At 49.8% G+C, this 18,021-nt stretch overlaps 1 protein-coding gene across 1 annotated transcript in view; it reads left to right on the forward strand.

Moving 5' to 3' along the window:
• Nucleotides 1-18,021, forward strand: part of PHYKPL (5-phosphohydroxy-L-lysine phospho-lyase) — a 508,199-nt gene that overhangs the window by 380,227 nt on the left and 109,951 nt on the right. The window contains exon 10 of the mRNA XM_086931482.1: nt 17,861-17,950. Coding sequence (XP_086787608.1) covers nt 17,861-17,950 — 90 coding nt within the window. The remainder of the gene's footprint in view (nt 1-17,860; nt 17,951-18,021) is intronic.

The following is an 18,021-nucleotide window of genomic DNA, read 5'->3' on the forward strand; positions in this document are numbered from 1 at the left end:
CTTGTTTGTACAATTCCACTGTTTTTTCTTTCAGCCTTGGGAAATCATTTGTAAATTGTAATATATCCTGTCTTGATCATGGGACATGAACATACCCACTTCCTGGTACTTCTCTCATAAGATATATATTGCTGCATCAACTGCTTCTGCTCCTGTTTCCCTCATAGGAAACAATGGTAAAGCCACTGAAGTCACTCTTGTATCTTATTTCCTTTTAGCCTATCTTCCTTTCCACCGATCTAATTCTCCCCATCATTGTAATGTGCTTATCAACTCTTCAAAACACACAAGGTGATGGGCGGAATGTTGCACATTGACAAAACATTTACCCCCTGTCACAGATCTGGGTTTAATCCATTGTTATTTTACTCACCACCCCACCCCAGTTCATGGCCATATGCAAATCAGTCTTGACCCTGTGCCTCATGGGAACAGTCCAGCCCGAACTGCCAAGCCCTGTCTTCCCTGGACCGGAATCAAGCATCCTAGGACCGGTTTCTGGCTATCAGCCGTCATCAGCCAGGATAGCTTGACTCCAGTGGCGTAGTGAGCACGGGACCCACGTCTGGTCATACCCTTCCCACATAGGGCGAACAGACAAACACATTAGGTGATGGACGGAATGTTGCACATTGGCAAAACATTCACCCCCAGCCCCAGATCTGTGTTTAATCCATTGTTATTTTGCTCACCACACCACCCCAGTCAGACATGGCCACTAAACACTCTCCAATTCCAGCGCGACTCACACTAACTACCTATACCAGCGCAGCACTCCCTCTGACGATTCCACATCAACTGACCAGTACCAGCACTCACTTTTGTGACGTCAGTATAACTCCTGCGACTGACCCTCCCTTTGAAAAATCATCATTTGTGTCTTTTCAGAAGTCTTTAACAAAATAAACTACATAAAAACCAGGGGGGCGCTAGGTGGTGCACGAGCGGAATGGCCGCGATTCCGTGAGGCTCCTGCAGTCCGGTCACTAATCCTATAATTATCCTGTGTTCCTGCTTGTGCTGAAGGATTTCCAAGCGCGTAGCTGAGACGGCTGACACCTGTAGTGCAAGCGGTGCTAATCCTGCCGCCCGCGGAAGCTCAACCAACGTTCACCGGCTGGTGAGAACTGCCGAACGGCGGGACATCTGGAGAGTCCTGGAGCCGTGCCTTGAAGTGCGGAGCTACGCAAGAGCCGCGGCGGCCACGTGGTGAGTGGGCCGGACGGCCGCGAGTGAATCAACGCCCTTGCGGCGAGCACCGCGGGCAGCAGTGGGCAGATCGGGACATCCGCTTGTTGTGGAGACCTCGTCACCTGAAGTTGAGCTCTTTTTGTGTGCCGTCACAGCACAGGAGAGGCAGAACGGGTGAGTGCTGCCTGCTACAGCGTCCTACGCATAACAATATGGCGACCATTACTGGCGGGCCGCGAAGAGCTAGCAACTAAGGGAGTGCGGGCTGCCGGCTGGACCGGGGGCCTAACGCAGGAGACCGCTGCGGGGCACAAGCACAGAGGCCTTGGATACTGTGCCTACGGCGGTGCCATTTGTCTTATGGTGTTATGAAAGCTCCCCCAAGCTGCATAATTCCAGGGTATCTCGCCATTTATTTTTAAGCGTTGCATATGAATCGGACAGCATTGATATACAGTCTGCAGGGGATGCATGGAACATTCTTGGTGAGCGACAATCGTGCCACGAGGTGGGGTGCTCATTTATATCTGCACTGCTGGAGTGAGATGCGACTGGGCTTAGGAGAGTGGTAGCATGCAGGTTGGAAGTACGCACTTCACTGGGACAAGGCTTTCCACCTATGCCCCTGACGTGATAAGTGGAAATTGATCCGTTTCTATTACTATCAGGTAGGACACGGATGTGCCGCGAGGCGCCAGAGCCGATCAGGTGTATTGAAGTGGTGATGGACAAGGGGGGCAGTCTGCTGTGACACTGGGCTTTGATGTTTGTCATTGAACGGGTTTCTTTTTTGCACTTCAGGAAGCCTAGAGGTCATAGTTATAATTGCTGATTCTGTCTCCTACCCACCCAGCGATTTTGGACGACACCCTATTAAGCCTGGGCATTGCACGATGGGGAGGATGGATGCGCGCCAACCGCGTCTCACATTTGAAACTAAAAAGAGTGCGCGCCAACAGGCTGTGGAGGCGGAGAATAGCACAGTGGAGAAGTCCCTTGAGAAGGGTGATGGATCGAGCAATGACATGCACACAATCCTGTCTGAGGTACGTCAGGGTTTTGCGACAATGGCAGACAAAATGGATACTCTCACTACGCGCATGGATGCCATTGCCCAAAAATTGGACGGGCATGATACACGCCTCAAAGAAGCGGAGCAAAGAATATCAGGCACAGAGGATGTCATGACGCAACTGAAAACCGCGTTGTCGCAGATGGACAAACTGATGAAAATTATAAATGCTAAAAATGAGGACATCGAAGCCGGAAACAGGCGTAATAATGTTTGAATCCTGGGTGTGCCAGAGAGCACAAATACGGGCAGGCTTGAGGGCTATGTTGAGAAGATGCTTGTTACGGTGACTGGCGCAGACGCACTCTCCCCTCAGTTTGTTGTGGAGAGGGCACATCGATCCCTTGGCCCCAGACCTCCTCCTGGAAGCGCACCCAGACTCATCATAGCGCGCCTTCTCAATTACAGGGACAGGGACACTGTATTGCGAATTGCCAGGGAGAAGAGTCAGCTGAACTACGATGGTGTATCCTTCACTATCTTTCCCGATTTTTTGGCACATGTACATGAGGAGAGGCGCAAGTTCAATGCTGTGGAGCAGAAACTGCGACAGGCGCAGGTGGATTATATCCTGTTGTATCCGGCGCGTCTCCGGGTCACATACCAGGGCACTCAAATGATCTACATGAAATCGCAACAAGTGGAGGATTTCCTCAAGAAAGTTAAGCGGAGAAAGACCACGACTCCAGAACGGGATGACACACTAGAGACACATCTCTCGGATGTGGAATGAACCTCTTCAAGGATGATGCAGTTGGGTCCCACTGAGAGCGCCGCACTGATTTACATTTTCTACTGACTAAAAGGTTTTTGGTTTTTTTCTCTTTCACAACTGCCCTGTGATATGAGCCTTTGCATGGGAATGGTGCAGGTGAGCGGAACACGGATGATATGAAGAGCCGGACACCCTCGCTGCCTAAAGGGGGACAGACCAGCTGTTGTAGGTCTCCTATACAGGTGTGAGGTACCAGTGAGCCACCTGATGGGATTCCTTCAATTGGAGTACCCCTGCTGTATTGGTTTTCTTGGATGTTGAGGGGGGAGGGGGTTGGGATTGATTGATACTGTCATAATTGGGATGCTTCAGTGGACTTAAGGGTGATATCTTGGAATGTCAGAGAGCTGAACGATGCAAGGAAGTGTAGGCAGGTCTTGGCTTATCTGGACAGGCAGCGGATACAGGTGGCATTGCTGCAGGATACGCATATACACTCACAGTCCGCAATACTTTTGCCAATAGATGGGCGAGTATACAAGCGTTTTCTTCTCATTCTATGCGCGAGGCACTGCCATATTAGTTCAGCATCGTGTCCCCTTTGCTCTTGCAGGTACAATATCGGATCCACAGGGGAGGTATATCATTGTATGGGGGAGAATGGGAAGGGATTCTGTAACGATTGCAAATTGTTATGCCCCCAATGTGGATACGCCTGAATTCTTCACGTCCCTGTGGGGTAAAATAGTGGACTAGTGGACTTAGGGCCTACGCACATTATCTTGGGGGGGTGGTGGGGGGCGAGGGGGGAGGGGGGATTTTAACGTTGCTTTGATTCCCGCTCAGGATAGAGCTGATGCCGCAGTACATTATAATAACAAATCTTGTAAGGTGCTGGCTGGCATAGTGGAAGAGGCGGGTCTGGTGGACAGCTGGCGTCGACTACACCCGCTGCAGCGGGAAGGGACTCACTTGACGTCACACAAGGGGACATGGGCATGGCTACACTATTGCCTGCTTTCCAAGGAGTTAGGTATAGGCCTATGTAATGCTTCACATCTCGCTAGGACATACTCTGATCATTACCCTGTAAGAATTACGATTAGTGTACCTGGTTATGATAGGCCCAGGCCGACGTGGCGAATGCAGTTGAATGCATTATTGGACTTGGTCTTTCGGACTGAACTAGAGGAAGAAATAAGGGACTTCTTTATTCGAAATAAAGGCTCCGTAGAAAGTGTGGAGATAATATGGGAAGCCTTTAAAGTCACTATACGGGGGTATTGTATCTCCAAAAACTTCGGGGAATTGGGAGACATACAGCAGACACTGAGGACTTTAGAGCAGGATCTGAAGAGACTGGAGGGTCGAATGTTGGAGGGGGAAACCGGTCAGGTACAGAGAGATTTTATGACCAAACTGTCTGCCTACGAATAAGAGGCTGCCAGGGAAGTCAATTTTAGAGGGCGCTATTGGGTTGCGTGGCGGTATGGGGAGGGTATTGTCTGAGATTACACGCTGTCCACGATTTAACAACAGTGTATTGGAGATAGAGAAACCGGGGATAGTGGTCTGTCAAGACACCGTAGGCATCCTAGAAACCTTCACTTCCCATTATGCTACATTATATACCACGCAAAGGCATGGAGAGGTGGAGCTTAATGAGTTTATGGGGGATGTGGCGTTATGCTGGCTCAGTGATCTTCATAGACAAATCCTTTGCGCTCCACTCGAGACTGATGAGATTAGGGAGGCCATCATGTCCTTAAAGAACGGGAAGGCACCAGGCTTGGATGGCCTGCCTGCTGAGTTTTATAAGTATTACATTGATGTTATGGTGCCAGTTTTACATGAAGTATTCGAAGAGTCCTTGGAAGTGGGGATAATTCCTCCCTCGATGTGTGAAGTGGTCATTACATCTTTGCTAAAACCTGGTAAACCTCCCAGGGCTTGCCACTCTTTTAGACCACTGTCGCTCATCAACTGTGACACAAAAATATTAGCCAAGCTTTTAGCCGCACGACAGACACTTCTCATGGATAAGATCATTCTCCCTGACCAATCAGGGTTCATCTCTGGTAGGGCTACTACTAACAATTTACGTACTCTGTTCTCTTTGATACAGACTGTGGCGCCAGAATTTCCGGTTGCCGCAGTATTTCTAAATGCCTTTAAAGCATTTGACTCTGTAGAGTGGTGTTACCTGTTTAAAGTCTTGCAGAGAATGGGTTTCCCTCAATTATTTATATCTTGGGTGCAGCTGCTGTATCATCGGCCTTCTGCTAGAGTGCTGATAAATGGTCATCTGTCCACTGCTCTTTCCATATCGGGAAAACACACAAGATGATGGACGGAATGTTACACAATGGCAAAACATTCACCCCCAGTCACATATCTGGGTTTAATCCATTGTTATTTTGCTCACCAAGCCACCCCAGTTCAGACATGGCCATATGCAAATCAGTCTTGACCCTGTGCCTCATGGGAACAGTCCAGCCCGAACTGCCAAGCCATGTCTTTCCTGGCCCGGAATCAAGCATCCTAGGACCAGTTTCTGACTATCTGCCATCTTCAGCCAGGATAACTTGACTCCAGTGGCGTAGTGAGAACAGGACCCAAATCTGGGCATACCCTTCCAAGATAGGGTGAACAGCAAAACACACAAGATGATGGACGGAATGTTACACAATGGCAAAACATTCACCCCCAGTCACAGATCTGGGTTTAATCCATCGTTATTTTGCTCACCAAGCCACCCCAGTTCAGACATGGCCATCTGCAAATCAGTCTTGACCCTGTCCTCAGGGGAACAGTCCAGCCCGAACTGCCAAGCCATGTCTTTCCCTGGACCGGAATCAAGCATCCTAGGACAGGTTTCTGGCTATCCGCCATCTTCAGCCAGGATAGCTTGATTCCAGTGGCTTAGTGAGCACGGGACCCACGACTGGGCATACCCTTCCCACATAGGGTGAACAGCAAAACACACAAGATGATGGACATAATTTTGCACAATGGCAAAAAATTCACCCCCAGTCACAGATCTGGTTTTAATCCATCAATATTTTGCTCACCAAGCCACCCCAGTTCAGACATGGCCATACCACCCCCTTTTGTACCGCTTTGTTCGACATAAGTTGGCAGGGTATGCTCAGACGTGATTCCCTTGCTCACTTTGCCACTGGATTCAAGCAAGCCTGGCTGAAGACGGCTGCAATGCCAGAAACCGCTCCTAGGAAGCTTGTTTCCGGCCAGGGAAGGCATGGCTTGGCAGTTCGGGCTGAACTGTTCCCATGAGGCACAGGGCCAGACTGATTTGCATATGGCCATGTCTGAACTGGGGTGGCAAAGTGGGCTAAAGAACGGTGATGGATAAAACCCAGATCTATTGACTGGGTATGAGTGTTTGATTGGTTCAGATGCTCTGTCCATCACCACCCCCTTTTGTACCGCTTTGTTCGCCATGAGTTGGCAAGGTATGCTTAGATGCGAGTCCATTGCTCACTTTGCCACTGGATTCAAGCAAGCCTGGCTGAAGACGGCTGCTTTGCCAGAAACCGGTCCTAGGAAGCTTGTTTCCGGTCCAGGGAAGGCATGGCTTGGCAGTTCGGGCTGGACTGTTCCTATGAGGCACAGGGTCAGACTGAGTTGCATATGGCCATGTCTGAACTGGGGTGGCAGAGTGGGCTAAAGAACAGTGATGGATAAAACCCAGATCTGTTGACTGGGTGTGAGTGTTTGATTGGTTCAGATGCTCCGTCCATCACCACCCCCTTTTGTACCGCTTTCCATATCGGGGGCACTCGCCAGGTGTGCCCGCTTTCCCCGTTACTTTTTGCCATAGCGCTTGAGCCGTTGGCGTCTAGACTGCATCAGCTCCACCGAGATAGGGCATTTCAGTGCTTTCAGCATCAAATTTTGATTTTGCTATGCGCTGACGTCACATTATGTATCAGGGAACCTCAGCAAAATATTAACCCCCTGTTGAGAGAATTTCTGGTGTTTGGACAGCTCTCAGATGTCAACATCAACTGGGAAAAATCGCAATTTTTCCAACTTACACCTGCGGTCTCCAAATTCTCGTTGGACTTTCCTCTAGAATGGTGCGATTCTGACCGTAGGTATTTAGGCATACAAGTATCTAGGGACAGGGAGGAAACAGTCTGATTAACCCCTTCAGTGCTGATGACGAGCCCAGGCTCGTCATGCAGCACGGTGCTCGTGTGCTCATGACGAGCCTGGGCTCGTCATGAGCCGTGGAACGCTCTCACGCGGGGCTAATTCCCCAGCTGTGCTGAGCGTTCCATTGCGCGGGCGGGTTCATGACGAGCCCAGGCTCGTCATGAGCACACGAGCACCGTGCTGCATGACGAGCCTGGGCTCGTCATCAGCACAGCGGCGCCGTGCGCGGCCCCCCTCCCCCGCCCCGCGGGGAAATTAGCCCCGCAGTGAAAGGGTTAAACTATGGCACAGCGATCACGAGGCCGACAACTAATGTCACACGCTGGATCTCTTTGTCCTTGTTTTTGGCAAGAAGAGACTCTCTTATAAAGATGGTGGTTCTCCCCCAATTTCTCTATTCATTTCTTAATATTCTCTATTACCCTGGAGCATTTTTCTTCAAAACCTTGCACACTGAGTTAATACGCTTAATATGGGGTGGCAAACAACCACAACTTAGATGGTCGGTCCTCACACAGCCCTATGATAGGGGTTGATTTGACATTCTCGACTTTGAAGCCTACTATATTAGTGCGCAAGCTCATTACGCATATCACTGGATGTCGCCTAAGCCATACATGCCACAACTAGCAACTGAGGATTGGCTTGTACATCCTCTCCCTTTGAGCGGCCTCATAAACAGTCCTCTTAGTTCTATAGAGACACCATTCACAACAGTAACTTGCACGGTGGATACATGGAGACGCATGTCGCGTCTCCTGGAATCTCAGCTGTTGTATTCTCTGCGACGTCCGCTCACATGTCACCCAAATATGGTAATTCTATGGGAAATGGGCTTTCGAGCCTTGTGCAAACGACTTCATGTCATTACATGGGTTGATCTGTTCCATGAGGGAATGTTTCGCTCAATAGAGCACCTGTTCCAGGATGTGCGGCCCACGCCATTGGAGGTTTTTCTGTACGTGCGACTGAGGCAAGAAATGAGGGCGGTTCTTCCCGACTTCCCCAGTGAACCGGAAATTTTTGTTCTCTTGCACTTTATGCTTAGCTCTCCCGATGGGAAACAATTGGTGTCGGGTATATACCGTAACATACGGGCACAGCAACGCGGGGTGGAAGGTTCAGCTCGCATACATTGGAGTGAAGATCTGGGATGAAAGGTTACTGATGACCAATGGAAGTATTGCTGTAGTGTCACAAAATATGTATCGGCTAATTGTAGATTCAAGGTCATGCATTACAAGTTCTTGCAACGTATCTATTACACCCCGCCAAAAAATAAAAATGTCAGCTCTCTGATAATGATAGATGTGACAGGTGTAAAGGGGCTGGAGCGGGCTTCTTGCATCTGGCATCGAAATGTCCGGCGGTGTGGGAGTACTGGACGCAGGTGCATAAGGCCCTTGAACACATGCTGGGTACTGCGTTGGAGAGAGATCCTTTGATCATGCTGTTGGGATATACTGCACAAATACCCAAACACAGTAGAAAATTCCTAGATATTGCTCTATTAATGGCCAAACGCAGAGTGGCTTGCCGCTGGGGTTGGAGGAGGGCCCCAAAGTTTAAGGAATGGCTACGGAATGTTATCTATTGTCAGGAGCAAACCTCTGTTTATGCTGAAACACTACCGATGGCCTCTAGACCAAGAGATGTGTGGGGTCCGCTACAAGCATATCTCACGCGAGGGGAGGAGGGAGACTCTGACTCATCCTTAATGAATGGTGAGTAACTGTTGGATGCTGAAGATGGATCATCCTGGCACCCTAGTGGCTTCATACTGTTTGGACATTGCTTATGCTGACTATGTATCAGGACCTTTCCTATATTTGTCTCCCTTACTGATAATCAACAATGTACTGATATGATGAGCATCTCCGTCATGATTTATGGTCTTTCTAATATCCCTATGTCTCTAATGCTTTCAGTAATGATGTAATGTATATTGAGGTATGTCGCTATTACAGGTGAGTAATGTGGGGCTGATGTGCTGCATCTAATGCACCTGCGGCAAAGGTATGAATACAACGTCACTGTCTAATATAACTTCTGATATACATGTCACGCTGCATGATTATCTATTTTTGTTCTTGGCTAATAAATGATATAAATAAAAAAAAATGTTTTAAAACTACATAAAAACCAGCTAGTCTGCTCCAATAAAAGACATAAATAAATAGAAACATACAATCCAAAACCTAGGCACCAAATATTGTTGGAGTGTATAGATATTTTGGTAGGTGAATCAAGGGTAGCCGGGGTGGAGGGAGGGTTAATCACAGGCGGGGGGTTCCCCCAGTTGTGGGTTGGTAGTTGAGGGTTGTCCGAGGGTAGGGTAGTTCTATGGGGATCCATAGGCGTGGAGGGTCCTCAACCTAATGTTGGGGTTTGAGGCCCCGCTACACCGCAACAGGTACTTCATTGTTTTTTGAGGTATGGGGTGGGGAAGGGAGTTGGGGGCAGGGTGGGCTGTTTGAGGTTGGTTTGGGGGGGACGCACGGTTCTGGCAACGTAGCATTGCTGGTCGAGTGTACACCTTCATGGCGCGTATTGTGGCTCTTTGATCCAGGTGGTCTTGATGTCGTGCTCGGAGTAGGGTCAGTGGGCCCGGGGGCTCTTTTCGCATCATCAGCTGTGAGGGGAGTGATGGATAAGATGAAACGAAGGGGCTGTATTGCGGCACGCAAAGAAGGCGGGGGCTGATTAAGTGATGTTGCAGGAAACACATCTCCTGGGTAATGAAACGTTATGCCTCCAACGATTTGGCTATCATCAGGTCTTTCACGCAGGCTTTACAAAAGAGTCTAGGGGGGTAGCCATTTTAGTGCACCACAGGGTTCCATATGTCCATTCCACCCATTGGATAGATACGCAGGGCCGTTATATATTTATTCAATGTACACTAGGGGAGGAACCCATTGTACTGGGTTGTGTGTATGCCCCACCCCCTCTACAGTGGTCCCTCGTTGAGAAGATTTTTGCTGTGTGGGCAAACATCCTGAATGTACTTGCAGTGGTGGGTGGGGATTGGAACGATGTAATGGACAGTGCGCAAGAAAGGCGCCGGCCTGGGGGAGGGAGTGTTGCTGCTAGTCTCAGCAAACTGAGTGACATGATAAGGAACCTGAATTGGGTGGATACCTGGAGGCACACGCATGGCGCCCAACGAGAATATACTTTCCTCTCCGCGGTTCATAGATCCTTCTCTAGGCTGGAATACATATTTGTTCCCAGGGCGGCAATAGGTAGAGTGGAGGCCGCAGATATACTACCGCGCGGCCGTCCGACCACTCCCCCACTGCTGTAGACATCTGTTTGGATAGGCGGAGATAGCCATTTCGCTGGCGTCTCTCCATTTGGCATCTGCAATTAGTAGACTATCAAAAGCATATGAGTGAGGCCATAGCTCACTACCTGTCCGAGAATGTAGGGACGGTGGCAGATGTGACAACGTTATGGGAGGCAATGAAACCCACATTGCGGGAAGGAGGCGCAGGGCGACCTTAGTCCAAGCTGAGGTGGAGATCAGGGAATTGGAGCATCGTGGCGGGGTTGAGGGGAGGACCAGACGGTTGGGCAGCTCTTGCTGGTGCAGCAGTCCTATTCCTCTCTATTGCTGGATGAGGCGCGACAGTTGTGGCTGGCGACCCGTAGTAGAGTATACCAATGGGGCAACAAATCAGGGACAATGCTACACAGCCTGTGTCAGGGCATATTTCAGACTCAGACCCTCCTGAGGATTCAAGATGACACCGGGTCCCCATCACAGACCCCAAGGAGCTCGATGAGGGCTTTGCTGCCTATTACGCAGAATTATATGCCCCGAATGAATGCCTCTCCGTATATTTAGTCGACAAGTTTATAGCAGATCTGCCGCGCGCGCGGTTTCAGATGAAGCACGAGACCGCCTTGAACTCCCGTTAACGGAGGATGAGCTGGGGGCCACCCTGGGTGAGCTGAACGCTGGCAAGGTTCCCGGCCCCAATGGGTTCCCCAGTGAATTCTTCAAAAAATGTCATCTACAATTCGGGGCCCATTATAAGGTGGTGGTGGAGGAGGCCAGGGATCATGCTGCCTACCTCCGGACTGGAGACACGCTGAGGTAGTGGTGTTTCACAAGCCCGGTCGGCCCCTGGAGCAGCATGCCTCATACCGCCCGATCTCCCTATTAAATGTAGAGGCCAAAGTATTGGCCAAGGCGTTGGCTAATAGGTTATTGCCGTACATTGCAGATCTCATACACCCTGACCAGGCTGGCTTTATGCCTCAACAGGCGGGCACATGTTGCGGTAGCGGTTCGGTTGGCGGGGGTGCAGGCGGCGCTTTTTCTGGCCGACATGGACAGGGCGTTTGATTCGCTAAGCTGGACGTACTTGGTCTCGCTCCTGCCCCGGCTAAACTTTGGACCCCACTTTATGTCCTATTTGAGATTACTATACACTGATTTGACGGCTTTGGTCAGGGTGGCGGGGGTCTCGTCCTCGAATTTTGCTATCGGGAGGGGTACCAGGCAGGCTGCCCCCTCTCACCCTACCTGTTCGCCTTGGCCATGGAGCCATTGGCTGCATGGGTACGTATGTGTTAGAACTGGCTATTTCTGGTTGGCTAAGGCTGACGCCAAAGCTAGGCAGTAACCACCATTCTAGTCAGGGCAAGGGAGTCACACGCCAAGATAACCCCTGCTCACCCCCTGGTAGCTTGGCACGAGCAGACAGGCCTATCCCGGAGGCAATGTGTAAAGCATTTGCGCCAGCGCACAACAGCAACAGCATCCTAGGCACACCACAAAAGGAACTCTACACAAGGTTATTATAAAATAACTTTTGTATTGTAAAAACACATCAGATAGTATCACACAATATACATGGTGCCAACTGGCACGGGCAATATTCACAAGGGATTATGTACAGGACAGGGCCACATGGGTCACTGTCAGAATCAACACTTTTAGAAATAGCACTTCTTGAACTTAGAATAAGTATAGCACAAGATAACAGTTATAGATCACAACCAGTAACTACTGGTAACAGGTAAGTACCATCTACGCAACCCTAAACACCTGAGGAGAATGTCACGCTGGGAACCAGGACCTCACTAGGACCACCGGTACTAAAAAGAACAACCACCTAATAATAAAATACATTTAGGGGTATAGGTAAGAACACATTACACATGATGCATAAACAACATTCAGAGGTGTAGGGAAGGAAAAACACATGATGCATAAGACATACATTCAGCGGTGTAATAACAAGGCACATGATGCATCAAAAACACATTCAGAGGTGCAAGGAAGGAAAAACACATGATGCATAAACCAACACATTCAGAGGTGTAAAATCAAGGAAGACCCATGATGCATAAAATCATTCAGAGGTGCCAGAACCTAACTCAATAGCGCAAGAACACATGATGCCTAAAAACATTCAGAGGTGTAAGATCAAAGTGCGTAATCATATTAAATGCATTGCATTTCCTAGCACCACATCACATTGCGCAAAACTCACATTAGGCAATTACCATCAAATAGATAATCATATTGCGCCTAAATAAAATCACATACCAGCCCCCATCTAATAAAGGGACTAAAGAGCCCTGTTGTCCAGAATGTCAGGGCGTGCTGCCATGCAGCGCCAGTCAGGGGTGCGCCACTGGCGCAAAACCTAAACGTTGCAGGTGCCCACTCTTTGCTGGGCACCTGAGGACATCACAAGACCTAAACGGTGCAGCTGCCCACTAATTGCTGGGCAGCTGAGAATCAAAACTGCGACAGGGTCCTCACTGACCCTTAGGCGCAAACTGCACCCACTGCTGGAGCCACACAGGCTCTGAAAACACTTGTGTCCACGTTGGAGCCACACAGGCTCTGTCACAACATATGCCCCCAACCGTTGGAGTCCCCCCTCGGGGGACTCGTGATCAAAAGAAATGCCCCGTAAATACTGTGGAGCGTCGTGAGGGACATGGTCGGTTTAAATAAAGTGTGCCCCAGTCAGAGCCACACAGGCTCTCTACACAAGTGCCCCCATAGGCTGGAGCGGCCCGCTGCCATCGGGGCCGCTCTGAAGATGGGCGCCGCACAGGTATGGGGCACAGGGGGAGGGGGCGACCACCGACAACGTGCCTCGACACCACCCTCCCCTAAAGAACAAAGCGTGGGCCCCTCTAGGCCCGAGCAACCATCCTCCTCGTCGGAGCGGCCCACTGACGCACGGGGCCGCTCTTAACACAGTGCCTTCTCCGGCACCACAATAATCCATCTGCTCCCTCGCGGAGCAGCAACAGTGCTGCCCCCGCATCACCCGGCCCAGCCCCGACCTACCAGACCTCGACGGTGCTTCTTTGCACAGGCGGCGTGGGACTTCTCTGTTGGGCGGCGGCTCTCCTTCGCCGGCGCTTCCTTCTCTCCCCGGGGCTTCCTCAGCACACGGGAGCCCCAGCAGCAGGCCACGCTTCTTCTCCCTTCTCTCTCGGGGCTCCCTCAGCACACGGGAGCCCCGCCACAGGCCGCAACACCCCGGCACATCTTCGGTCTCCCTCCAACGCATGGGAGACCGGCAACGAAAAACGAGGCTTCTCTCTCCGGCCGGTGGGTAGGACATCCGGTCCTTCTCCTGGGCCGGGATTGGCCGGCCAGAAAGCTGCTTCTGGGTCGTCGCGGGCAGCGCGGCGGCCCGTCCAGGCACTGTAGGCGGGGGCTGAATTAACCAAGGGGTGGGCTCCCTCGAGTTAAATAATAACAAAAACAAAGCGAGGCGGGCACTCGCGTTTCCAGCAAACAAAGCGCTCCCAAGCGCTATAATCAGGAATAAAGCGCTCCTAGCGCTAAAGCAGAAATAAAGCGTCACCAGGCGCTAGGGGTGAAAGCAAAGCACTCCCAGCGCTAGGGACAAGTAAAGGTCCACAAAAAGTCCTTCAGGGGTCCAGGACAAGTCCATCAGAGGTCCAGGACAAGTCCATCAGGTATGCAGGGGCTGGGCAGGGCCCAGGGATTCCCCTGGGCCCAAAAAGCAGCACTCCCCTGGTAAGATTCAAGTCCAAAAACAAGAACATTTTTAGAGTGTCACAGCACCCTTTTTATACCCAAAATCCTTTGTCTAAAGGGTGCAGGCAGTGTGAAAACCAGCTAGAACTGGTTATAGGGAATTCCTTTCACTGGCCAGGCTAGGGACATCAGACGCACCCCAGGGGGTGGAGCCAGCATTGTGTGGGGAAAACCTAGACCCATTCAGGACCCTCAAACCAGACGGTCAATCCACAAGCAGGCCCAGGCTCACTCCTCCCCTCACATCAGCATGCTAAACACTCCATTCACCACAGGGGCAGACCCTCCCAGACTCTTGGAGCCAGGCTCACCAGCCAGCCTCAGCCAATCACACGCCAGACACAAATTACACAAATATTCCCACTTCTAAAAGTGGCACTTATCCACTAGAAACATTCATGCCGCATATACCATTCCGCAGCATTCAATCTCAAGAGTTTGCACATACCAAACTCGACCCTGCACTCCCCACACATCAGGAACTACCATGGGCATACATATTCCCCATTAATTCCTATGGGAGGGCAGGTCACTCACCACACATACACAGAGAGCTCAAGCACTTTACACTGTACCACAGTGAAAAAGTGCGCAGATGCCTAAAATCACCAACACCAGGTCACAGAAACAGGCTAGGAAAAAGCAAAAAGTCTCGGGGTGAACCTGCCAAAAGGGCCGGGTCCAACAGTATGGATGCGCAGATGAAGGGGTTGGAATGGGAGCACGGCCTGTCAGATAGAATAGTGTTATATGCGGATGACGTCCTGTTCTTTTTAACGGACCTCAATAGGTCGGGGCTCCGTCTCTTGCGCATCCTCCAGATCTTTGGGGAGACTTCGGGGCTGTACATGAACCCACGTAAATCTACACTTTGGGTATTGGAGAGTGGCCTGGTGGTAGGGGACTGGGCCTCAGCGCTACATGTAGCAGTCGGGGGCATCAAATATCTGGGGGTGTACCTGTCGGAGATCCCCGAGGTATCTTGGGAGCGGAACGTGGCACCAGTCTGGGAGCGGACCCGGGATGATATTAAAACGTGGTCATGCATGTCCCTGACAATATATGGCAGATCGGCCATTTTTAAAATGGTGGCCCTGCCTCGGTCCTCTACAAACTGCAAAACTACCCCTATCACATCCCACCTCATTGGTTTAAACAGGTGGACTCCGTTCTAGGACAATTTCTTTGGGTGGGCGGCTCCGTTCGGGTGGCGCTGCGCACGTGCTTTAGGTCAACATATAGTAGTGGCTTGGCGACCTCTGATGTCCTCTCCTATTACCAAGCTTCGCATCTCCTAGTATTGAATGAATGGTGGTATGGGGACAGGGGAGACCCAGTCTATGGCCTGGAGTGGTTTCTGATGGAACCTCACACACTACACACTATTCTCTATTCGGCACAGAGGCGTAAGGCGCTGCCACCAGTTACACAGGTAGTGTTTGACATTTGGAGGCAAGCTCTGCGTAGAATGGGGTGGTGGCGGACCCTGACCGAAGAAACCCCCCTTTGGCGAAACGGCCGCCTACCCGACCTGGCAGCGCTGCAGGGCTTTACGGGGTGGGACGCCATAGGGATATCTAAATTGGGGGATGTCATGTCAGGGACGTCACTTAAGTTGTTCCAGGAACTGAGTACAGAATATAATATGCCCCACACCCAATTTTTTAGGTACCTACAGCTCCGCCATGCTCTGACCCCTTAGCTGGAGGGGTTGACCTCCCTTCCTGAGTTTAGCCCCCTGGAAGCTAGGGTTTTCATGGGGGATATAGAAACCAAGAAAATTTCACGCATATACCAGTCCCTGAACATACTTTGCTCCTCCACATTGCAGAAGCTGAGGGAGACTTGGGAGGAAGACATTGGAACACTGGACGAAGAGGACTTGAATGAGGCTCTCACAAACCCTGGAGGCGCTGCCATATCTGTCCGCCTTAGGCTTATCCAATTTAAATACCTACATAGGGTGCATTTTACTAGGCGGAGGCTGTGGCGGGCGGGCCTCATTGCATCTCCGGATTGTACTAGATGTGGCCAGGCGGAGGGAACGTTCCTGCACACGGTGTGGAGTTGTAGCCACTTAGACAGGTTCTGGAACGGGATATGGAATGGATTAGACGAGGCACTGGGGTGGGTGCTCCCACGTACACCACAATTGGGCCTTTTGCATGTGATGGATGGGGTGGGGGTAACCTCTACAAGAGACACTTACTGCTGTTGGGGCTCACGGTAGCCAAAAGAGATATAGCCAGGGTGTGGAAGGACCCGAGGGCCCCGTAACTAGTGGTGAGGAAGAGAGGACTAGATTTTTGCATGGGGATGGAGAAGCCCATATTTCTGGCCCGGGGATGCCCACGTAAGCACTATAAAATTTGGAAACGCTGGGCCGACTTCAGGGGTCTATGGCTCGAACCTCCGCCAGAACTGGACCCAATACTGGACATTTGAGAGTGCAGTGTCGATGGATGTGTGTGTGCTGATTGCTGGAAAGTTAGTAACCGTGCGTGGGGGGAGAACCGGGAGGGGCGTTTGGGGGGGGAGGGGTGGGAGGGAGGGCTGTTCATTGCATATATTATGTCTTTTGGTACCTATGTAAAATGTCAAGATGGATTGCGATGTCACTCATGTCTACATTTAACTGGCAGATACCTCTGGGGTACAGAGCTCTGCGATTTTTTTGTGATCTGTCAATAAAATCTGTTTTGTTTTTTAAAAACATACAATCCAAGACTATCTTTTGTTTCCAGCAAAACCTCAACTAGCGCAATTTTACCCTCACTCAAGTGAAAAACCCTCTGAACTTCACCAGATGCGCTTTCCAATGGTACCCAAATAAATCTCCACTATTCTTACTTCAAGATTCCCTGTGCAATACCGACAATATGACCATTGCTCAGCACTGCCTCAACAGCAGACAACGTACATTTACTTAGTGTATGTCACACTAAGACTGCCCTTGGGCTTAACCCGGGATCTTAGGCCAAAGATAGACCCATTACTTCCATTAAGGGCAACGACGGACCACAAGATATAACATAAAGGTACGTAGTTTATAAACGCCTGTCCCTATACATTCAGTCTTCTTCATTACCCAGTATCATTATTCTACTTTATTATGGTCCTATCTTACTTCATTGCCTTGGACAGGGTCTATTACATGCTTTATTTCTGGTCTAACTCTGCTCCACTAGTCATCCACTTTCTTTATCTTGCGGTCTTCCCTAATCCACATATTTCACCTTTTTTAAACAAGTTAGATGGCTACTTAATTCCAGTAATTTCTATTTCCGCTTTCTAAATATAGTTTCCAAACATAAATGCTTTCTTTATTCCCTGCTACCTCCCTGATCTGCTTTCCCTTCACATGCTTCATTGTAATTGCAGCCTCCGTTATGCTCAACTTTTACAGCTTTGGCAATATTTGGGAAGCTATTGGAAGAACTTGTATTTTGTTTGGAATTTCTATATAATGTATACCAATGAAGTGTTTGTGTTTGCACCTCTTCATATCCTTTAAAATCAAGTTTTCCAACACTTTGGGTAAAAGTGCTTTTTCAATAAAATATACCAAATTAAATCATCTTCAGAAACCTATTTATGTTTTTTAAGAGTTGCAGTTTTTCTGAGTCTTGTTTGATACAGAGTTTTGTTTCATTTACAGGGGTGTTGGATTGTTCATTGGAGTGGATTTGATAAGCGATGCAAAGGAGAGAACACCTGCAACAGAAGAAGCTGAATATGTGATATGCAGGTAATTTAACAATTTTCCTTGATAAATTTAGGTAGTGTCTTTTGAGAAAAAAAGAATATTTTTAACCACTA

This window comes from Lissotriton vulgaris, chromosome 7, assembly GCF_964263255.1.
Source record: "Lissotriton vulgaris chromosome 7, aLisVul1.2, whole genome shotgun sequence".
Taxonomy (NCBI): Eukaryota; Metazoa; Chordata; class Amphibia; order Caudata; family Salamandridae; genus Lissotriton; species Lissotriton vulgaris.